Consider the following 24,484-nt stretch of genomic DNA (forward strand, 5'->3'; position numbering starts at 1 on the left):
CTTAAGACAAGTTAACTTAAGAGGGTAAAATGAAAACTGTATTAATATAGTTAAGTGTCTCTTAATCTATCTTTGTAAATGCTGACTTAACTATAACCTAATACTAAACATGTAAATGAATTCTTATCTCTATCTTATCTTGTAACTCTCTTTGATTACTTCTACAGCTGATTAGTCTGCGGAATAAATAGATATAATGGTCTATACCTATTTATGGATAAGAATTCAGGATATTACTATATAAAGTAATATCCTCCAAATGTTATCTACCTTTTAGATAATATATTAATTAACAACCTTTAAGTGTTAATTTCATGTAACGATACACCCCGTTACAACTGTATTTCCTATTTTGCATTTTTCAATAATCATAGCAGAAGAAATGGTTACGCAGCAAAAAAGCGACAGAGACGAGGCACAAATTGAAAAGGGATTTCAGGAAGTATTACAGATCATCAACAACTCAAATTTAAAACAGTTTTCATTGGCTTTTAAATTCAGACAGTGATGAAGCAATCTTTTTCAGCTTTCAGCCCAACAGGGCTGCGAATCCGACAGCACGTAGAGCAAGTCGTCGCCCGTTATTACTTCGAAAGGCTGGGGATTGATATAAACGTAGCCGAACGGCACACTGCGAGAGTTGCCAGGCACATCAACTCGTTCCTGATATTCTGTTCCGCTTGCGGTCTTCATGGATGAAAGGCAGCGGTACAGCCCTATGGCCAACATGTCATCCGAGGATAGCAAATAGTGAAAGACATACTCAAACGAGCGCCCCACAAAATCAGGTGGAACCTCAACGGCAAATAGAGAGCTTCGCTGAAGCCTTGGCGTCGTTTCATCACCTCGCAAAGTAGCCCATGCGTCAGTGGCCCGGGATGTGAACATAAATTCGCCCAGAATTTTTTTTATACGGCCATTAAAGAACTGGTTGATTAGCAAGCTGTCGCACAACGAAGTGCTGTAAGTTAATCCAGAAGCAAATGCTGGAGATAGAAAAAAGTTGCGCAAGAATGTCTCTGAGGACGAAAACATCGTAAGCTCATCCTTTCCCTCAGTACCGGCGAACCACCCGTTGGCAAGAAGATTTTGCGCAACAAAGTGCACGCTGGCACGATTTCCCACCTCCGTGATGACTTGCGGCGCTCTTGTTACGCCAATAAAACTCGTTATAAATTTGTGAAGGGCAATTGCTTCCTAAAAAGTCACATCAGAGCATTCGTCAATTCTAATTTAGGACAAGCAAAACTGAGACTTTTAGCTTACGGCATCTTGTAGTAATTCAGCATTGCTTTCCAATGCAGAGTTTGAAGTACCCAAAATAAGCACTCGATAGGCTTCGGAGACCCCTGCCCGTTTCAATGTCGTATGACGATATAAATCACCAATTACAAAATGCACATCAGGAAAATGGCTGAAATCATCGTAGGTGTCGTCGTCGGGAAGCTTCGTCATCAAAATTACCACTGGATAATATTTCTTAAGCGAGCGAGCGCGGAGAGGGCCTATTAAGTGCTCAAGATCGTTCGCAAAAGCTGACTTACCTGTAACGCATATCACGATGGGAGCGACTCTAAAGCCAAGTTTGTTCACATCATAAATTAGCGCATCTCGTGCGGTTTTTTGTACGGAAACAACATCGGCGTCGGAGTCATGAACAAGCTCATCCCCGCAATTCGACTCTTTCTCAGACTCAGTAGCTTTGTTATCTCCGGATTGCCAGTGGATGAAGCGTGCTTGATGTCGTTTGAAAGGAGCCCTTGCGTAGGTTTCATTATTTGAAACAGTATCAATGCTCAAGAATGAGGACGAAGGACCCGCTTGCATTTCTCTCCAAGCGGGCGGAAGTGATACATTCCGAGACAAATGAGTCAACGCACTCGCGTCGGCTTGAGTTTGTGCAATCACATACGCCGTCTCACCACCCACACACATATACGTGTCGCCTGGATTGAGAACTACCTTTTCTTGAGGTCCGTCAGCAACAGCAAAGACGACAATTCCGTTGCAGTTAGAGTAGGCGAGCGATGCAAGCTCAGAGAAGGTTCTACCGGCAATCACGGATGCAGGAGGAAGCTCCACCACATAGACCTCGTGACTTGCTCCAAGCAAATATCTGTCGACCCAGGAACCTTCGCCCTTGCAAACAGTACTGGATCGCGTTAACCGTTTTGCTTCACTGCCGACACCGTCATTGCTGTCAACATAACTTGATGTTGACGTGAGGCTGTACATAAAAGTCGAGAAACCGGGGCAAATACAATTCTGTGCGAGTAAGGACAGTGTAACCTCGGAAAGACAGAGCACATTTTTTACTCCCATGTCGCGTACAAGCTGGCAATGAATAGACTGATGAAGCTGCGCATAAATGCGCGCCTTTGGAGACTGACGCTTAGCTGCGAGTACACGCATCAAAGTGCGGTGATCACTGACCGAAAAGTCCTCGCCATCTGCGCGATTTGCCAACATAAAAATGGCATCAGCGGAGTTACAGGCAGCACGCTTACAATCATCAACATTGAGCAGCGATCCTTTAATAAACCACACGCGTTTTGCAAAGAAAGGGTCTAGAAGTAGTGCTTTGAGAGATGTCACCGGTGATTCTTCACTCAGCACGATGACGTGGACGCCAACGAAATCGTGATCGTTGTGGAATATCTCGTGAAAAAAATTACTTATGCGCGAGACAGTGAGGTCACCACAAAGCACAACATGTTGGCCATTTAGAAAAGGCTTGTAACTGGATTCCTCATAAGATGAAACTGTTTGACTTAGATCCATAACATTCGAGATTTGATACGGAATGACCAGGATGAAAACGCATACTAGAACACCTACAAAAACCTTTGACAATGCGTTATCTGATGGTGGTTTGTCAATTGTCACAAATGTCATAACCGAGTTAAATAACGCATTAAAGAAGGTCCATTCTCCAAGATTTTTTACTGAAAGCGTTCCGTCCATTGTCTCAGCAATTTGAATGATTCCAGCAGCTCCAAGCAATATACAAGTTATTTGTAAGTAGCACAGAAGCGCGAACTGTCGCACGGGATTTAAATACGGATGACAGCGACTAAGCACTGCCTTGCCCGTAATGTAGCACATGGCAAAGCGCATAGGGTACACAAAGCGCCACCAAGTTTCTCCATACCAAAATGTACTGTGTTTAACAAAGAGTGCAATGCATGTAAATCAGAACAGTTTGTGACACTAAGGAAAGATGACTCAACTGGTAGCGAATAAAAAACGAGGCCGGGAGTACAGGTAGAATGTTAACAAAGTAGATGAGCGACGATGCTGAAATAAGATAGTCCCAACGTCTGCGCGCAGCCAGATAGACGCCTCGGAATGCAAAGTCAGCACTAAAGAGCGAGGCACAGATTATTTCAGCCATCCAGATTGTATGGGGCAGCTACAGTTGCAGTTTACTAGTAAGATCATCATTCTATATCTTGTTGAAATACAAAGCTACGTACACTGTTGTAAGGAATGTAGGTGTTTGTAATATACATCCCAGAGAAGACGACAGACACCAACGCCATGAACGAGTCAATGGCAGCGCCAAGGTTTCCACTATCCAAATGGCTGCTCTCCATTACAAAGACAATTTTAGCGCTTGGCCGCATCTACATTTGAAATCCAATAAAAACTGCGAAGTAGGTACCAACCGGCTAATACGCTCGATATCGCGGGCATTACCAAACATTTCGATATGTTTGCTGTCAATCGCGGCTTTGGTGCTGGTAGCAGCGGTCTACGTCAAAAGAAAAACTCAGTGTTATATTGAATGACTGTTGTAGAATAGCAGTGTAACCTGGGGAAGACTGCCATAGCGGGAGGCCTCAGTATGTCTCAGCGTTTGGTGTTCCATTGCAAACAAAGGATGACGAGCATCTTTAAATCCAACTACATTCGGGCAACATGCAAAACAATCCACCAATGCTTTTTTAGGATGACAATTCTTTGTAAATGTGAGCGACAAACTTATATAAATATTAATATTTTCCAAGAAGACGAATTGAATAATATTGAAAAATATGAATTAGGTTAAGCGGCATAAGTTGGAGAAGAATTGTAACAGGCTAAACTTGCCCTAATGTTACACAGTCCCCGTTAAGTACACTTGGTGTACTTAAGGTGATGGTCAATTACTTAAATAAAGTAATTAGACCCACCACTTGGGTGTAGTTCACATTGTGACCAACCCTTGAGTATGTGATGCACATAGGTGCATTCATATTAAAACAGCCGAGGCCTATTCGGTTGGACCCGCCGAAGTTCGATGGAACTGCAGCACACGATTGTCCACTGGATTTTTAGCCGTGGAGCAATGCGGTGTCGCCCAGCTCATCGAGGACGACAGCCGGATGGTGTCGTACGCCATGTCGCATCTGCGCGGTAAGGCCACAGAGTGGGCTTACTCGGCGCTTACGGCGGACAGAAAGGCGTTCCCTACATGGGCGATCTTTAAGGAAAAGGTTCGCGCCATGAACCAGCCGCCGAACAACGAAGTGTTGCTTCAGGTGCGCTTCTTTGGAGCGTGACAGGCGAAGCGATCTCTGCAAGAGTGTGTGCAAGAGATGCGCTCGCTATCGGCGTCCATTACCGTAGGTCCTTTTCCGGAGCACCTTAAGGTGCCCACGTTTATGAACGGACTACGGCATGGCCCATCGCGACAGGCCCTTTTCAGAAAGGTGCCATCGACGATGGAAGAGGCAATCCAAATTGCCTTAGTTGAGGAGCAATCCTACAACAGTGCTTCAGCGACAGCTTGGTATAAGCCGTCGGCAGAGAAGTCAGATGCCACTTCCATGGAGTTGGGCAATGCAGACGTTGTCGGTTCTAAATGCGACAAACGCGGCCATATGTTGGCTCACTGCTATGCCAGGGTCCCTGCTGGGACAAAGACCAGCAAGAGGACTCCTTTCCCAAAGGGCGATGGCAAGAACCAGCGTGCGAGACGCATGAGTTCTGCATAGACCGCTGAAGGGTCGGGAAAATGAGCTCAGTAGGGGCGGGATGCCCTTCTGAGCGAACTCTGCAGCTACCCCTAAGTTCAGAGCTGTCGAACAAATGGGTAGCATAGTCCCTGAGGTCGCGAAATTTCGGACCTCAACCGTGCTGGTCTATAGCGCACAAGTACGAGGCTATGACCACGTGCTGACCCTCCTAGTGGATTCGGGTGCATCACAAAATTTTGTAAAACTGCGGCACTAATAAAGAGACCGGTGATGTTGAGTCGCTTTGCCAGAATGGCAAGCGAGAAGAGGCGACCGTTCGTTTAGCGAACGGCGCGCTCGTTAAGTCTGAGGGAGTCCAGGTAGAACTCGCCTTCAGCTTTAGTGACTTCTCTTGTTAAAGAGAAGTTCACAGTGTTAGGTATGGAGAGTCCGTATGACCTCATCTCAGGCATGTCATGGTTAGCAAAACATTAACCATGGATAAACTAACGTACACGCACAGTTGCGAACTCTACGCAGGACACCGGATAGGATGTCTGCTGCGAGAGCAATTCCTACCCAGCTCGTGGAGACATAGGTAGTGAAAAGGGCAATGACAAGTGGTCTTGTGTCCCATAGTCCTCCACAGAGCCGAGAGTCTGTGGCAGTAGACTGCGAGCTTACAGAAAGTCAAGCGTCGCATGAATTGGCACAGTGCCTAGAGCCTGGTGCGGGTGGAAGGGGTGCGTTAGCCAGGAGAGCAACGGCACCCGCTTCCCAGTCAAAGGTCGTGGATACTCGAAGAACGAGTACCCGACAGATTAGGACGATCAAAGGCACGTCTAAACGAGTGACCTTTGGATCAGTCTCTAATAAAGAGGACGGGCCTTCGAACGAGGTGTTCGAGGCCGTCAAAGACGAAATTGCGGAGGCATCCTCAGTTGAGGTGCTCCGGCAAGTCTTTAAATCTGCCGAGGAGATAGTAAATCTCCCGGAGATGTCGTGGGATCTGTTCCTTGCCGAATTAAAGGAAGGAAAGATCCACGAAATAGTCGCACCAGTTCCAGAAGAGAACTTGGTGGACTGCTGCTCGTCGTCCACAATGGACGAGAGCGTCCTAGAAACGGACAAAAAGAAGCGGTACGCTGCTCAAGGCTGGGATGCCTTGAGAGACAGTCCGTTCTTTGAGGTTCTGTGGAAACATCGTGATGTGTTCCCAGAAGAAGTGCCGAGCCGCCTACCAGCAGATAGGGGCATCGGGCACGAGATAGACCTCGAACCTGGCACCAAGTATTGTGTGACCAGGCAATGGCCGTTGCCGAAAGAACAAGTCGATTATATCGATGAGTTCTTCGACAAACGAGCCAAGGCGGGACATGTGCGTGAGAGCAAATCGCCTCACTGCAGCCCGACCTTTTGTGTGCGTAAAGCCACAGGTGGATGGCGCGTGGTTCATGCTTATAATAAGCTGAACACGGCGACCATACCGGCGCAAACGCCAATCCCGCGGAAAGATGTNCTCCTAGTGGATTCGGGTGCATCACAAAATTTTGTGAAACTCGCGGCTCTAAGAAAGAGACCGGCGATGTTTGAGTCGCTTTGCCAGGATGGCAAGCGAGAAGAGGCGACCGTTCGTTTAGCGAACGGCGCGCTCGTTAAGTCTGAGGGAGTCCAGGTAGAACTCGCCTTCAGCTTTAGTGACTTCTCTTGTAAAGAGAAGTTCACAGTGTTAGGTATGGAGAGTCCGTATGACCTCATCTCAGGCATGTCATGGTTAGCAAAACATTAACCATGGATAAACTAACGTACACGCACAGTTGCGAACTCTACGCAGGACACCGGATAGGATGTCTGCTGCGAGAGCAATTCCTACCCAGCTCGTGGAGACATAGGTAGTGAAAAGGGCAATGACAAGTGGTCTTGTGTCCCATAGTCCTCCACAGAGCCGAGAGTCTGTGGCAGTAGACTGCGAGCTTACAGAAAGTCAAGCGTCGCATGAATTGGCACAGTGCCTAGAGCCTGGTGCGGGTGGAAGGGGTGCGTTAGCCAGGAGAGCAACGGCACCCGCTTCCCAGTCAAAGGTCGTGGATACTCGAAGAACGAGTACCCGACAGATTAGGACGATCAAAGGCACGTCTAAACGAGTGACCTTTGGATCAGTTCCTATTAAAGAAGACGTGCCTTCAAACGAGGTGTTTGAGGCCGTCAAAGACGAAATCGCGGAGGCATCCTCAGTTGAGGTGCTCCGGCAAGTCTTAAAATCTGCCGAGGAGATAGTAAATCTCCCGGAGATGTCGTGGGATCTGCTCCTTGCCGAATTAAAGGAAGAAAAGATCCACGAAATTGTCACACCAGTTTCTGAAGAGAACTTGGTGGACTGTTGCTCGTCGTCAACAATGGGCGAGAGCGTCCTCGAAACGGACAAAAATAAATAATTCGCTGCTCAAGGCTGAGATGCCTTGAGAGACAGTCCGTTCTTTGAGGTTCTGTGGAAACATCGCAATGTATTCCCAGAAGAAGTGCCGAGCCGCCTACCAGAAGATAGGAGCATCGAACACGAAATAGACCTCGAACCTGGCACCAAGGATTCCGTGACCAGGCAATGTCCGTTTCCAAAAGAACAAGTCGAATACATCGATGAGTTCTTCGACAAGCGAGCCAAGGCGGGACATGTGCGTGAGAGCAAATCGCCTCACTGCAGCCCGACCTTTTGTGTAAGTAAAGCTACAAGTAGATGGCGCATGATTAATGCTTACAGTAAGCTGAACACGGCGACCATACCGGCGCAAACGCCAATCTCTCAGAAAGATGTTTTGTTGAACTCCATGGGAAAGTCAACTATCTTTTCCGCGTTGGATTTAAAGGATGGCTACTATCAGGTACTCATGAGAGAATCCGATGTAGTCAAAACAGCTGTAAGCACCCCAAGCGGTATGCTTTGGGAATGGCTTGTGATGCCCCAGGGTTTGAAAAACGCACCAGTGACATTCAATCTAGTGGTGGCTCAAGTGATGCGTCAGCACCGTGCCTCCGTGCCCCAATACTTTGACGATGTATTCGTGCATAGTAGGGCCGACGACGGGCTGAGCGCAATAGAGTCGCACAAGCGTCATTTACACGCTGGGTTGTAGACTCTGGAGGACGCCCAATTGTACGTCAAATTGCAAATGTGCGTCATAGGGGTCCCCGAGATACGTGTGCTAGGTACACATGGTGTATAAGAGCAGACCCAGACAAGGTAAATCAGTAAAGGAATGGCCAATCCCACGGCATGTGATAAAAATTGCGCCAATTCCTAGGGATCGCTAATTACTTGCATAAATATAGCAAGAATTATGCTGTACGTCAAATTGCAAATGTGCATCATAGGGGTCCCCGAGATACCTGTGGTAGGTACACATGGTGTATAAGAGCATACCCAGACAAGGTAAATCAGTAAAGGAATGGCCAATCCCACGGCATGTGAAGAATTTGCGCCAATTCCTAGGGCTCGCTAATTACTTGCATAAGTATAGCAAGAATTATGCTGAGCAAACTAAACCATTATCTGATCTCCTTAAAAAGGACACAAAATGGATTTGGTTAATAGAACAAAAAGATGCGTTCACATCAGTGAAGTAGTATCTTGTGGAGGCACCGGTCTTGGCATCGCAGACGCGGATAAGCCCTTTAGCGTCGTCTGCGATGCAAGTAATTTTGCATTCGGCAGCGCGCTCATGCAGAAGGATGACGACGGCGTTGACCGTGTCATCTCTTATCAATCCCGGCTTTTAAAAGCCGCGAAACTGAATTACCTCGTGCATGACAAAGAGCTACTTTCAATAGAGTATGCTCTTGTCAAGTTTCGTGTGCACCTTTTTGGTGCCGAGCCATTTGTGGTTTATACGGATCACGCATCGCTGCGGACCGCAATAAACTCACCGCACCTCTCGCCTAACATGGCAACATGGCTTACATTCTTCTCTGAATTTAATTTCAAAGTTGAATACAAGCCCGGTAAGTCGAATGTCCTGATTGACGCTTTATCGCACAGACCAGACTTCGAGATAAAACCTGGGCGATTGAACCAACTTCAATGTTTATTAAACGTGAAGGTGTTTTTTATGGCCAATGTAGTGATATTTGTGGCGTGAATCATGGATTCACACACCAGAAAAGTGTGTCTAGTGCTTAAACACAATTTCAGCCGTCAACGTTGGCAACCATGAAGGCATACCACGAAACTAGCTCGTTAGCCTCTGATATACAAAAGAGCTACAGTCAGGACGAACATTGTCGGCTGCTGTTGGGATCGCTTTGGTGGACGAAAAGTAAACCTTTCGTCGTACCTGAAAGCTAAGCTAAGTCGCTTTAGCTACGCGATGGTCTATTATGGCATCAGCTGTCACCTTGTGATCCCTTGAGAATGTACGTGCCTCACGACACAGATTTCAAGCTGATGATCCTTCACGAAATCCGTTATGCGCCATCGAGTGGGCATCCGGGCCGTGAAAAGTCATTCTTACGAGTGTCAAAGGAGTTTTGGTGGCCACACCTACATAGATGGTTGGCCAACTATATTCGCTCTTGCGAACAGTGTCAGGGCGTTAAGCCTGCACCGTCCAGCAGTGCACCACTCAAGCCGCTACCGATTCCAACGTATTGTCGGAAGTCAGTAAGTTTGGCCTTCAGGTTTGGCATGCCGCCCGACCACAAGGGCCGGTCGGGGCTCGTCGTCATTGTAGACAGACTGAACAAAATCATGCAATTAGCGCTATGTAAAACATCGATCACAGGCAAGGAAGCAGCCCTCTTGTTCCTAGATCATGTATACCGACTACACGGGATGCCCGAGTCCATAGTATTGGACCGCGAGCCACGTTTTACGTCTGGTTTTTGGCGACATGTGTTTAAGCTGCTAGATACCAAGCTCCACATGTCGGCCGCAAACCACCCAGACCGATGGCCAAGCAGAACGTGCCAATCGGGTCGTGGCGAATGTATCACGCACGAAAGAGACTCCTAAGGGGAGCAAACAATTGCTCTTTTGGAGTTCGCTATTAATAACAGTGTCCACGCCACTACGGGTGGGACATTGTTTCATGCTAACGGACTGCTTCATCCTCGGACGCCAGTCTCGTTTGAGTGTAGCCCAAGTCTTATTGGGGGGGGGCTTCACTACGCTCGGTGCAAAAGAGGGACATAGTTTCGTCAATGTGACGATGACCCATGAGGGTATCATCTCAAAGAGAGAAATTTGTCATAGCGACCCTGCCGGGTTGGCAGTGGTCGGTATGGAGTCACGGCAACGAATGCCTGTGCTTTAAAATAATACCGATATTTCGTTAATGTCAACTACGTCCTATGACCGACTTCTTGATGGTGTCATAGGCAACGTAGATGCAAAAAGCGTGAGCGAGACTGAACGCTTTGTAGATGAGCGATTAGCCATCACACGAAAACTCCATGACGCGATGGCAAGCGCACAGGACAAGCAAAAAGAATATGCGGGCCGAAATGATCGCAAAAGTAACGAACGCTTTAGAGAGGGTGAAAAGGTACTATTAGGTACTGCTACTCTACGTAAGAATGCAATTTCTGTGCTACTTGGAGGTACTACGAAGTTGTCGCCGCGTTTCATTGGGCCCTTTACGGTGGTAAAATAGGTTGGACACCTAAATTATAGGCTCACCCTCCCCCCGTATATGAAGACGCACCCCTTATTTTACGTGGGTCGGCTGAAACGGAATGCAAACCCAAATGAGGTCACATATCCCCATCCGTCTAAGGAGATTGATGGTTACGCCGACTATCCGCTCAAAAAGGTCCAAGCGAGTCTTCAGGCGTTCATAACCCTGACGAGCCTTCGCTCGAACATCACAAAGTTCCGAGGCCAGTCGCGAGACTTGACCCTCGAGCCATACGTCGTTCAGCAGCGCTTAACGCCTGTGACTGAACGGACGAAGGTAAGGCAGCCGCGATTAGGTGGGCGAGATCGCCACTCCTATCGAACGACGCCTGCACTGATGATTGCGGGGGTAAATCAACGCTTCTTGTTGTAAGGTTGCTTGCCTAACGCTCCGTGAGGCAAATGTATTATATCCTCGTCCAATGGAAAAGTTACCCGAAGAGTTTTGACTCTTGGGAACCGGTCGATACCCTACGTATTGACGTGCCCCGGCTTGGTGGCTACCTATGAAAAGGAGCACCATCTGAGGCCTCTTCGCAAGTCTCAAAAAGACTAGCAGAAGCAGCGTTGTGAGAAGGAAAAGGGGGTAGAGTACCACCCATGATTTCTTTCACACGCAAGCGAGCGAATTTAATTCGTTGCGACCGCTGTTTCATCGCATCGGAATGCGGCGCAAGAAGTCCGCCTCGTATTGGTCGGGCGTTTTATTTGAACGCAACACGACCGGGATCGGGTAAATACGCCCAAGCGATTTTCCCTGAGCCCTCCACGACTTAAAAACGCCAAAATAATTATGTGCGCCTAGAAGAGCGCGCTCTAGGAGCGACGCTCTTGGCCCGTTTAAAAGAGACCATTTAGATGGAGGGGCATCAGTGATATACCACCCGTCACATAGCCATGTTCAAAACCACTGGCTTGTGACACCGACTGAGCACGTTCACGTTTAGTCGGCGGAGCTTTAGGCTCCGAATCTTCTATGTCAGAACCATTATGGATTATGGTCTGAGCATAAGGCGTTGTGGTTATACCCAACGGAGAAGCGGCTGCGCCTTTATGGGCAGCGCTCTCATTAACCGTCGCTCCGCTTTCCAGTGCAGACGACGAGACAGCATTAGTAAATGTTGCTGTCTCCATGTTGTGAGCCATGAGAGAAGTTTCGATTGGCTATAATGCGCCATCATTCTTCCTCATGAGCTCGTTGTCCGCATCACTACTATGTAGTGACGGCAACGGTGTCGACTCATTGTAGTCGACAATGAGGGACGGATCAGCATCCTCACTATTAAAGTGGGACAGAGCCTTAAGCCCTGTTAACGCGACAGCAGCAGTAGCTGTCGGCGTTTCGAATAAGGCATTAGACGCTGCCGGCGTGTTAACGCGGCGCGTGCGCTTAGTGCGAGGTTGAGTGGGCGTCTTCACAGACGACCCACCAATGTGGCCCCTCTTTAGTGGTATTTTTGGCACCGTGTATGTTAACAAAGGTCGCTAGAGTGATCGAGTGAACTAGCGGCGCGTAAAGCTGCTCGCATTTCCTCGCTCCTCTTTGACGAATTTAAAATGGAAAAATGGAATTCGTTCTTTAAGGCGTGATGGTGTAACGGGCTAAAGTTGCCCTAATGTTACACAGTCCCCGTTAAGTACACTCGGTGTACTTACAGGGATGGTCAATTCCTTAAATAAAGTAATTAGACCCACCACTTGGGTGTGGCTCACATTTGTGACCAACCCTTGAGTATGTGATGCACATAGGTGCATTCATATTGTAAGGGATGACGCCTAGCGTCATCCGTTACTAGAAAGATATCCGTTATCTAGAAAGATACGCTCGCAATACATATAAGTGTTATCTACAGAGATGACATTTTTGATTGGTAAAAATAGGTATTTATATTTAATGTGATTTAATATAAATCAGTCTGAAAACTACTTTCTATTTAGTAAGTGCGCGCAAGGAGCCGAATTACCGCTCCCGTGATGACACTTTACTAGAGTACTTAGTGCTTTGGTTGAGGTCGCTAAGGCGCCCACCACAACTACTTTTACTGCACGCAAGAGAAGCTGGTGTACCCGCTTCCTCGCTGTACTAGGGTGTGTATCTAAGTTGAGCGTGGCCGCATTACGACGTGCCCGCCTACACAAGAATCGAATAAAGAAAATTACGAAGCAATTGACCCAGCGATGACATAGACGAGGAGAAACTTGTCTTTAGTATATAATAAATACAAGCCTAATTAATATATGTGATTACTGCATTTATTGTAAATTTATCAGTACTATAAATTGTAATGTGTCTAACTAAATGGTGATGTGTATCGTTTAAGAAACCATACATGAGCAAAAACAGGTCACTGTGTCCTTCAAGCGACTTCTGGTTGGTCCCGTCAAGACCCAACTGTTCTGTTTCGAACTGGAGATGCTATGTCAAGCGATCTATGAAGCGGAACAGGAAGACTTAAGCCTGTGACAGGCTTTTGTCTACTCTGGTGCTAATCGTCCAGGATAGTGAATGCATTCAAATAGTTGAATGCTGCATCGGTACCGGCTCGAACACCGATACCGAGAAAGAACACAATGATTGATGGTATGTCAAAGAATAACATCTTACCGTCCATGAATCTCGTGGGCGGATTTTATCAAATTATGATGCATGAACAGGAAATTTCCTTCACAGCAGTAAGCACCCGCAGCGGCATGCTTTGGGAGTGGCTCGTAACGCCACAAAAAAACTTAGTATCGCCCTACAACATTAACAGATTTGTTTCCAGTTTGTTTTTATCGATATCTTCGCTCATAGCGAGCATGAACGGAACTTCGGACGTTGAAGTACATCGTGCTCACGTTTATATGGATGTACACTTGTGCATGAGCGAAATATCACTTCTTATGTGCATCATGGGAAAACACGGTGTACGTCTTGATCCTGAACGATCAAGGCGATCACTGAATGGCCCGTGCCAGTCAATGTAAAGGGACTTTATTCCTCGGCTTAGCGGCTCACTTGCACAAAATCTCGCGAAACTATGTCAAAATTACATTGCACATTTCTAGTTTACTTAAGAAAAATGTATAGTGGTCATGGAATGCTCGTGTTTGTCAGCACTACTTTTGGGTATTAACTTAGCTTGATGCAATCACCGATCTTGGCGATTGCAGACAAAGACAGACCATTTCATGTGGTCTGTGGCGCCAGTGATTTTGCAGATGTCTGTGCTCTAATGCAATAGGACACAGACGGCGCAGAGCGCATCATCTCCTTTTAGTCGCTTCAGCTTCAAACAGCTAAACGTAATTATTCGATGAATAACAAAGAACTCCTTTATGGAATACGAACTGGCTAAATTTCAAGTCTATCACTTAGGAGATAGATTGTTCAATGTTTATACGGACTATGCGTCTTAACGCACGGCTCAACACAGTCTACACATTACGCAAAGAATGGTGATGTGATATCTGCTTTCGCGAGGTATGAATTTTTCGTAGAAATAAAATCCAGAGCGACTTCATACTGTCGCTGATGCGCTTTCGCGCCAGCCTGATTTTGAGCTGGTGGCGCAAATCAACAGTGATAATAAGCCCACTGTTGCGACAAGTCGTCAATATTACTTAACGACGTAAAAGAGCCTATCAAGAAGATTAGGCTCTTAAAGCTTTGACGGATCACCTCAGAAACACATCGCAACAATTCTTGAAGGGATTGTCGAATTTGTATCGATCTCATCAGAGCGATACACAACACGCGATGATTTACCGTATCATACAGCCATTGCTGGCGATGCACCTCGTGCTGTCGTCACCAATCATAAAATTTGCGATTACGCATCATGTATAAGTGTCACGATGCACCAATAGTGGGAATCGTGGACGTGATAAGGCTTATCTCACGGTAAGTCGCGATTTCTACTGTCCTCGCCAGTACAAATTCGTACACAAGTACATACGTGTTTGCGAAGTTTGTCAAGTGGTGAAGCCTAGTCCTCCATCCCGTGCTCCGTTACAACCTCTGCCTGTTCCGGCAGCGTGTTGGCATTTCGTATCTATGGACTTTGTCTTCGGATATTCCGAAGACGCTTACACGAATACTGATATTCTTGTAGTCCTTAAGTCTGGCTGTGTTCGTACTTTATCAAAAATATGTTTTTACTCCATGGGTTGCCGTGTACTGATTTTGATTAAGAAACTATATTCACAGCGGAGTTTTGGCAATCCGTGTTCCGTTCACTTGAAACATTATCATATATGTTAATGTCGGACCATTTAAAGCAGATGGTCAAACAGAACGTTCATATCGTGTCCTCGAAGATAGATTTGGAGGATACTTCCACTCATTTAAGAGTTGGAATGAGTTCTTGCCGATGGCAGAATTTCCTATCAACTTTTCGGTGCATGTATTTCAGAAAGCATGCACCATTCTTCGCGAATGGCTTACGATATCCACGCATACCCACCTTGTTAGAGCGTAACTCTGGTTCGAGGGGGAGAGGCTTGCTCGAGCAAAACCGAACTGGCTTTTGCTCATCACACATTGACTCACCAGTCAAAGTGAAGGATACCGATGTTGATCTAATCAACTTTGAAGAAGAAAAACTTAGCAATGGAAAAGAGACTATTGCTGACTTTTGATAACAACGATGCTGATGTATTCAGTATCTACAATGGCAATATCAGTGAGACCAATGGTGCTCTCGCTACAAGGAGAATGATATATCCGCAGTACGCACCAGGCGCACTGAGCATTAATAAGAAAACCGAGTTATTATGTGAATTTCTTATGGATCGAGAAGCAGTGGCTCGCTTTGTGCACAATTCCGTCACTGATGTGGTGGATCGACAGAAACGAAACACTGACAACATGAAGAATAGATTCTCTTTTTTTAAGTTAACGGTCTAGTCCTACCGTCTACGGTAAATCTACTTAAACATGTATTAACGAATTAGAACAGTAATAATTTACTACGCAAGTATATCGGTCCGTCTCGTATATTGCACCGCAAAGTCAATGCATACACGATCGAACTGTCTCGTAGGATGCGCACACATCCTACGCTTTGTGTCGGACATCTCCCCCCGTATATCAATACGATGCTTCTTCCGGGTGTGAATCAAACCCCGGTGTTCCAAAACACCTTCCAGAGACTTATAGTCTCGGCTTAGACATTTTACTCCATCCTTCAAGGGTCGCCAGCCTGATGCGGAGGGCTTGAAGCACCCTTATATTCGCAAAGTGGTCGAACGCACTTTCCGCTCGGTCTTCCGACCGATCGATGAAATACTTCGCAGCGTCCATATCAAGCTGCTACGAGAATCGCGATCATGATCCATGTAATACCGTTAACCCCGGAGGACGCGACTGTGATCATGTCGACGAGCAGGGGGGCCCGACGAGTAAGTCGACATATTCATCCTCCTCCACATCCATTGATGGATTCGGACGGTGAGAAGCACTTCCTCGTTGAGAGCTTCTTGAATTAAGCGGGTTGGGGGTCGAACGAGTTAACTCGCTCGATGTCGAAAGTATTCTTTCTAGTGTAATAGCTGGGAGTCTCGCCCCCACCTTCGGATAGATGTTCCGGGTCTCGTTCGAACAGTATGACGAGGCCCGATTAGAAGGACCATCGGAAAAAGAGCGCTTCGAGCGCTCGCAAAGAAATTGCAAATTATCAACCCATTCGCCTATTTAGTAATGCACACCCTCCAACGGGGATCCATCAGGTATTTCGCGTCCCTAAGTGCATGAAGTGCGTCCCTCATTCAGCAGGGACATGGGATTTTCCACAAGAGGAAATGTACACCTGCCTCTCTAGACAAACGGTGCAACCTATAGCGTGCAATGATTATGAGCCTATTTTCAAATTGTCACGCGCTTTAACCAGTCTGCCAAACCAGGCCTCGCGGCCTAAGTTTCGTACATTCTGTATAAATGTTTTACAAGCCAGAAATAAAGGGATTCTACTCTAAGCACGCTTGTTAGTGAACCAGCGATGCCGGAAAAGGCATCGATGAAGAATTCATGTTCGTCCACGCCAGGCTTGTGAAGTCTGGATCGAACAACGAAATTCTAGACCAACGAATAAAGTTGCCCTTAATGGGAAACCAGGATTTCATTTGGGGAGCGACACGCTACGTATTGTGATCCCTCTCGCTTTGACTTATATTAACATTTAAGCTAACATTACTTTTGTAGTGATCTTAATGATAACTTTGTTCGTGGTGATGAACTTTAGCTCACCAGCATCGACACCGTTATCAGGTTTATCACAGGAAAGGCTCTGATGAGTTAAACATACCATACTGGCATGGCGCCATCGTCTCCGAGTGAGCCAGAAGACTTCGCAGATAACTTTGAGTCGTGAATGAAATGCATAACACACACAAGACGTTACAACTTCTTGAGGCAGTTAACCTTGCCGCTGCTGTAGCAACAAGCTTTAGCCTCCCTATATGCGGTTCAAATTATTCTCGATCAAAAAGACCTGGGCGTTTAGAGATTAATCTTTAATCGCCGGGTAAATGACGACCCAGCCCTTCAAGCTAGATACCGGCTGGACACATGTGTGGTAACTCGGAGTTGCATGCCCGGTGGAAAAGTGATATGCCATAAAGATATTGAAAGCTGTTCTGGCTCTCTGTATTTTATCGGCGATCGAGCCGAAGTGCCTCCTCAGTTATAAGTGGGTTGTATATTATCGTTTACACAATCTTTACCTGCTCGGCTAGAGCTAAGAGGTTTCACAGCTCAAAAGTCGTTTTTTCTGTCATTTTGTATTCCGATTTTAGCCGGCGGAAATTTGGTTTCTGCGAAACTCGTGAATGCCTTTATCGACCAGCGAACTAGCCGCCGGTCTACCCAAACTGACTTTGGTTACTCTGGTCACGGATATACAGCCTGGGATGAATTATAGTATTGAAGGCAGCTGAAAGAGCCTCAAGTTTGGTATCGAGCATGATCTCTTATTGCTTGGGGCTACACCAAAAAAGGATTGAATAAGCCTCCCTTATGAAGAAGATATTGTAGATTATTCAAGAGAGCGGCCTTGGACCGTTATGGAATTGGCCATACGGAAAGTGACATTGTAGCAATTCCTTTTTTGAGTAAAGGCTATGATCGATAAGGTGAAGAACCGTATTCCTTTTCTTTTGTAGCACCAACCCTCTCACAGAGAGGATACTTTTATTTTTTTGCAAAAAATTAAATTAATTGTCATTTTGTTTTAAAAAAAATAATAGACCGCCGCTATGGCCACAGACATTAATACTACGGCCACAGACAAAACTACTACGGCAATAGTAATTGAACTCACCAATCACAGCTCACAAAACCTTTCGATTATTGTAATGGGCCTCTCATTACATGTCTTAGTACTTACCGTAGTACATAACTCAAAGATGCTGGGCACCTGAGATGAGACGGAGGGAAGCGGGACATGTCTCTACAGGGTAAGACATGGGAGCCAGGGCTAAAGGTAGCCAGTTGTGCTCTAGATGAAGTGATGACGCTGCATCGTCATTACTTATCTTCCTAGAACCATCTGGCGACACTGCATCGTCGACATGAGAGTTTCAATTTCAAGTTCAAAGCTTCCCAGTCGAAGTACAAGATTTACATTCAAGTACAGAATGATGGTTCCTGCTTGGGAACTACACTGGTGACGCGTCCAACGTGTCTCTACCGGTTGAAGTGAGTGGCGTGAGCCAATCACTTCGCAGGGAATTTTCCACAGGACTTCAAGTTCAAGTACCTATGGGTTGAACCTCAGTGTACCCAAGGTTTTATATATCAGTTCGTAGGTTTTATTCATGCATGTGTAGGTTTTACTTGTAGAACCTCTAGGAGCCCTTGAGGCTAATTAGGAGTAGCGACAGGAACCATAACAGCTTTTCAATTCAGTTGTCATTTTACCTCCAACCTCGCAAGCGCCCTCCAACGTTTCCTTTCCACGGTTCAGTCTCCTCTTGTAGTGAGCTGAATAGGGGACTTGGCCTAGTCCCATTACAAATATTCAAAAGGGCGCTAGATCACTTTATGGTCGGCGTGAAAAGTGCGTTGAAATATACTTTCGTGCATCAATATCACGGGGAGCGACATTGACGTGCGGTATCCACAACGCAAATGCCGTACAGACGAGAAGAACCCTTCTAAAGAAATTATCATGAAGCGTGTTTAAAGGCTACATGGCGCGCGCAGAGCAGCTTCGAGAAATGCTGGAGAAGGCAAAGGCGCCTAAAGCCGTGGCAGCAGACGTAGATGTGGACAAGTAAGATGTATCGAGAATTGTTTACAAGATGGTGTCATTAAATCTTATTGAATTTGCTTTTCACAAAGACGGAAAGGAGGATAACGACGAAACGACCGTGGATTCAGCCAAAAAAAATTGCGCGGTTGCTGGCATGTAGGTTGACTTGAGCCCTGCATTAGTTATTCGTCTTACGATTGTGTGGATGCTCTTGCACAGCCGTGGTCGTCTCTAAAAAAGCAAATGTCAAGCGAGACGATGTCGCTGGGCTAGATGCTGCGAGAGATTCACTCAAAGAACCAGTTATTTGCCTGCACGGTTTCCACAGCTTTTCACAGAAAAGCAGCGGCCTTGGAAGGGTATTTGCTGTACAAGGTAAGAGCTCTATTGCTTATATGTGGTTTCATGTTGCAATTATTATTACTAGCCGCCACGAGAGGCAAGTTGTATCTGGCTCAGGCCGTCACAACGGAAGCAGATGCAACGTTTTTGCTGTTTCATTAAGTGGGTGGATTTGAATCTGCTGTCTATTTCTTAGAGTGTTAATTCCAATGTCATTATGGTAAGACCAGTTTATTCTAGATGGAATGTTCTGCTTGCCTTTTTACTAATTAAATGTGTAAGCAGATGTAAATGTGTCGTTTATGATCAGGAGCATCTGTCCTCTTTTATATGATTGAACCCGGTGAGTGTCTAATATTTACAAAAGAGCAGGTGAGCACCACTCTCAGTAATTAATCTGAAACGCCCCTTGAGCAATCAATATGGAACCCATGTCATATACCATCATGGTAACGTTTTAGGAGGCAAGATCCGATACAACCATCGGTATTCATTGGCCACTTGTAACGGGGCACCCTTTGCTAGTACTGTGAACAGTACTAGACAACCTACACTGATAACAGTGAGGGTGGGGTGGCCCAGTTACTTCACGTACACGACGTGCAGAGGGAGACTACAGGTAGCTAAGTAGTCTTAGCTATTAAAGGTTAGTTTTAAGGCTTTAGATTAAAGGAAAAGTAAAACTGTATTAATGAATTAAGTTCCTACGTAAGGATCTTCTATCTACTACTGACTTTATTATATTAGAAACAAACTATGTATGGCGCCTACTTGCGCACCGCACAATCGTGTCTTACAACGATTGGCGAGGTTGATTAGAACTTAATTAATCAATCAATAGATCTAATGTCTTATTGCGTCAATATTACCAAATTTGGTAATATTGGAAGTATTAAGTTAAAATCAATAAAGATGATATTTTGTACTCCTTCATTTATTTCGTTATATACGAAATAATATTAATTATTCCTCTTATAGGAGATGATATTTATGTAACGGGACACCCCGGTACATCACCCCCCCCCAACTATCAGTCACATTAGTGACTGATGTGGAGTGACAGAGAAATACTATTATGTCTTTTCGTGTAATTTTGCATTATTGTTTTTTTTTTTAAATTTCAGTTTTGTCGCATTATTAATTTTTGGTTAGAAGTCAATTCGTTTGCGGATGGCTATTGATATTTTTTGCGCGAAGCCCGTGAGGCCGCAAAGCTGGCAGCTGCACGGATCAGTGCAGCTGTTGGTAATGCAAATGTTTCAGTAGATGCTTATGCGTTTACTGTAGGGAATAAGTCACCTCCCACTCCCATTGGAGGTGACTGGACTACAAAGGTCATATTTAGCGGACACGGAGACAAATCCACGTTAGACGAAAGGTTGCCAAAGTTTGAGTAAGTCGGCTGAAGTATAAATTTGCTCCTAAAAATTGGAGGTCGCTTTTTGAAAGGATCAGGGATGTGTGCGCCTGTAACTCTTACAACCACCGTTTCATACACGGAAAGAAGTGCAGCCTTTTAAGAGGTTTTTTTTTCAACATGTCATCAGATGACTCCCCACCAAAGAGATCCGACGAGTCGAACAACCTCGACGAGTCGAACAACCTTATCACATCTCTTTGTTTTTTTTGTCACATTAGAACACAAAAGTTTAACGGACTTGGCCCCAGGTGATCCGGCGGCCTTCACTGTGGCCACTGACAGCCACCAACAATTGGTGCAGCAGGTGACTTGTCACCGACACGTACAATGGCATTAGCAGATGATGGCTTTATGGGCGACGATCACTCTGGTGACGCATACTAACGTCGCTAGGAAAGGAGCAATCTTAAGGATCACTCCGAGAGCCTAATTGAAGCTCGCTGCCGCAAAACTTTGACAGTTTCTGCAGCAGAGATGGTTTATACTTTGTCGAGAGGAGTGACTGCATCTAAAGCCTCCACTGACCCGCGCGCTTGCAGCCGTCCGGATCTGAAAATGTTGAATGGCATTCGACACATGCAAGTGCTTAGTCACTTCGTATTATCACCAAAATACTGGCCTCACGTATACGCGAGATGAGCATAGAAAAATGGCGGCCATATCTGCACGGTTTGTGCCGTTTTTTTTGAGCACTTACGCTGAAAGTTTCGTACTCAGCAATCTCACTCAACAGCATTTAACAAGTGTAAACACTCCGCGTCGCCGCGAGGATGGAAAGGAGGTGTGACGCTCCCATTAGCGCAAAACGAACGGGCATGAATCGGTCCAGCTTGGACTCTTATATTTTCTCCTCGGGCGATCAAGTTGCTGTACACCGAGTCGTCTGCGTGGCCAACTACATTATCTACGTCTTCATTCCACCACCGTCGCGATCTGGGCTCGCGATTATATGTCAATCATTAATATTTTTATAGATAAGAAGTGACCCTTTTGTATGATTCCATGGCTCTTGAAATGTCCGGCCAAGCGCTTTTGTTCGAGCTGGAGTCTAGAGTGTGTGTTTGATCAAAGTGCGAAAAGTCTCCACAAGTTCCTTGACAAGCTGCGATTCGCAGCGAGCGCCGAAACCAATCTTTTGCTCGAAAAAAGTACTGTTGGACCATGTTAGCGTTAACGTTAACATGAGCCAACGGGAGGGTGAACCACGATACGTTGCGGTTTGCTCCCGAAAAGAAGCCTTGGTTGCTCTCTAAGGGTAACCTTACTCGTTGGTCTGGTATGAGCAACGATCGATAAAGCCGGATGAGGATGAAACGTAATTCTTCATCGATGATTTTTTCCGGCATCGGTGGTACACTTGTAAGCGGCAAAGGATGTCATACCGTTGTTCCGAGCTTGGACAGCATTAGTACAAAATGTGCAAAGCATAGACCGTAATCTGGCTTGACAAACTAGATGCTTTCCGTGAACGGCTCGAAAAACGGCTCGTAGTCGGTGCACGCTTTAAGTTGCGCCGTTTGTCTTGAGAGGCAGAGCTTCCTTGCCTCTCGTGGGGGGACTCATATCTATGCTGTTTTAAGCGTGCAGGTCATGCCCCTAAGGAAGCATACTCACTTAAAAAACTTCATTGAAGGACGCTCATTTTTTGTGAGACGCGCGTAGGGATTGAGAGCCTCAAATAATTTTACGAGCGCGGGAAGCGCTCATTCTCTGATGGCCGCTCTATCGAGGAGGGTGGGTCTCGTCTTACTGTCGAACGAGACCCGGAATGTCCATCATCAGTTGAAAACGAAGTTCCCAACTATCATACGAGTTGGATACCCTCGCCAACTAACGAGATAACTCGTTCGAACCCCCTTTCCTCACTGTGGTTCGAGAGGCCTTCAAACAAGAAAATGCTTCTAGCCAATCGAATCCATCAGTAGATGTGGAGGGAAGGGGAATCGGGTTCGCCTCTTTGACGAACCCGAATCAACATCGCGATTTGGATCACAAAGCGTTTCACTATTTTAAGGGAGGACATCGATCACGAGCGATCCCGTCGCCGCGGTTTTAGCGGTCACTGTCGATAATCTTTCTCGTGACCAGTTGAGAAATTATGCGCAAGTTGCGACTGATCAACTGGCGAACGAAAGGACACATCAGTCCCTTCAAAACGAGCTGGTGACAGCTCGTCAAAAGATCTCATCCTATGAGGATGTAGTGGAAAGTCTGGTTCGTGAGAACCAGACTCTGCTACGAAAATATCATGCTTTAGCTCGAGACCATCAGGCTTGGCAGACGCCCTAGACCGTTCCGATGTAGTTCGTAATCGGAAGAAGTCTCGTACTGATGGTACGGGCGGAGACGCCCAACATAAAACGTAGGATGTGTATGCATCCTACGAGGCAGCTCGATCGTGTACGACTTGCCTTGGCGGTGCAATTCACGAAATGGGTCGATATACTGGGCAGTAATTTATTACTGCCCATTCGTCACTAATCCCTGTGGCCTTAAATTAGCCATTCCCATAGCATTCTGCTTGGGTGCTTACTGCTGTGAACGGAATCTTTTTCACGCATAAGGATATAATAGAATCCACGCATCAGATCCATTGACGAAAAGATAGTACTCTTTGACATACCATCAATGATTACGTCTTTTCGTGGTATCAGCGTTTGAGCCGGTACAGTTGCAGCGTTCAGTTTATTGAAAGCATGCATATTCCGCCTTCCTCCTATTGCTTAACGCACACAGAAGTTCGGAGAGCTATGTGGGGAGGTTCACACCCTCACATGGCTCGCGTGATCTGCGTAGTAGCTAAGTCAAGCAGACTTGCGTACTTGTCACAGAAGAAAGGTATGTGGCCGATATTCGGTCGGCAAAAGTATTCCTAAGAACGAACGGGTTCTTGGAGACGAAAGTGTCCTCGTGAGCAGACGCGGATGGAACGTTTTACGTCTCGATTCTGGAAGTCTTTGAAGAGAAATCTTTTACATAAGCACTTGATCGAATTTAAGGATGTATTCCCTGAATCTGTACCGTGCGAGTTGCCTAAAGATAAAGGCACTAAATCGACCTGATACCAGGTTCGAAATACTGTGTCATGTAGCAGTTGCCGTTGCCTCATAAATACGCATTAGCGATCGACAAATTATATGCCGATTACTTGGCAGCGCAAGAACTATTTCGGTTTAAGCGTTGGCAATTGAGTTATCTCCAAAGCTAAAATCGGAGGCGCAATCAGATCAAGTGCATAAGCGCCTACACATGATCCATTGTTGACTAAGACATTTAATGTCATAGATTCCTCTTCGGAACTTATTTAAAAGGTACCTAGGAACCTTTGACCACAGGTTTCTGGGGACTTATCCCAGCAGATTCTTAGGGACTTTGTTCCTCAAGTTTTATTTGGGGAGTATCCTCCCCAACTGCTTCTAGTTGTGGTTGCGCATTCACAGTGAGATCCTCTACGATCGACTCTCCAGTCGATCTCGGACTTTCCTATTGCCTCCTATAGACAGGCGTCTCACATTTTCTTCGATGTTGCTTCCAAGCAAGCACCCTTGTTTCGTACCACTCAACTTATTCGAGTGGTCGAACTTCGACGCCGCCTGTGCTTGTGCACAGCCGTCGGGATCTAACTCCACAGTGTGATGGGTTTTCACACTGAGGTCTTGTGCAGTCGGGCAAACGACCGAAACACAAGTGAGGCCATCGCACTCACTCGAAGGACATCCACACGCTTGTTAGAGCTCTAAGACGTTCATCAGATGACCCTCTGTTGAACGAGAGACATGCATCGTAACGCCTTTATGCTGCCAATTTATACATGGCTCGTACTTTCTCAGCCATGGTAATCCAAGGATACATCAAATTTGTCATCCAAATTAAGTACGATGAT

The 24,484-nt window shown here is 46.0% G+C and overlaps 1 protein-coding gene across 1 annotated transcript; it reads right to left on the bottom strand.

The window, feature by feature from the left end:
* Positions 1–468: 468 nt before the first annotated feature.
* On the bottom strand, positions 469–3,871 carry CCR75_006418 (uncharacterized protein; the record flags this gene model as incomplete). The annotated part of the gene is made up of 6 exons (XM_067964488.1): positions 469–1,197; positions 1,267–3,160; positions 3,249–3,412; positions 3,477–3,585; positions 3,669–3,754; positions 3,815–3,871. 6 exons carry the CDS (start codon positions 3,869–3,871, stop codon positions 523–525), a joined length of 2,985 nt encoding a protein of 994 aa, XP_067820102.1. The 3' UTR covers positions 469–522.
* Between the last annotated feature and the right edge of the window lie 20,613 nt (positions 3,872–24,484).

This window comes from Bremia lactucae (genome assembly GCF_004359215.1).
Source record: "Bremia lactucae strain SF5 chromosome Unknown BlacSF5_NotPlaced_49_SHOA01000009.1_1371882bp, whole genome shotgun sequence".
Lineage (NCBI taxonomy): Eukaryota > Oomycota > Peronosporomycetes > Peronosporales > Peronosporaceae > Bremia > Bremia lactucae.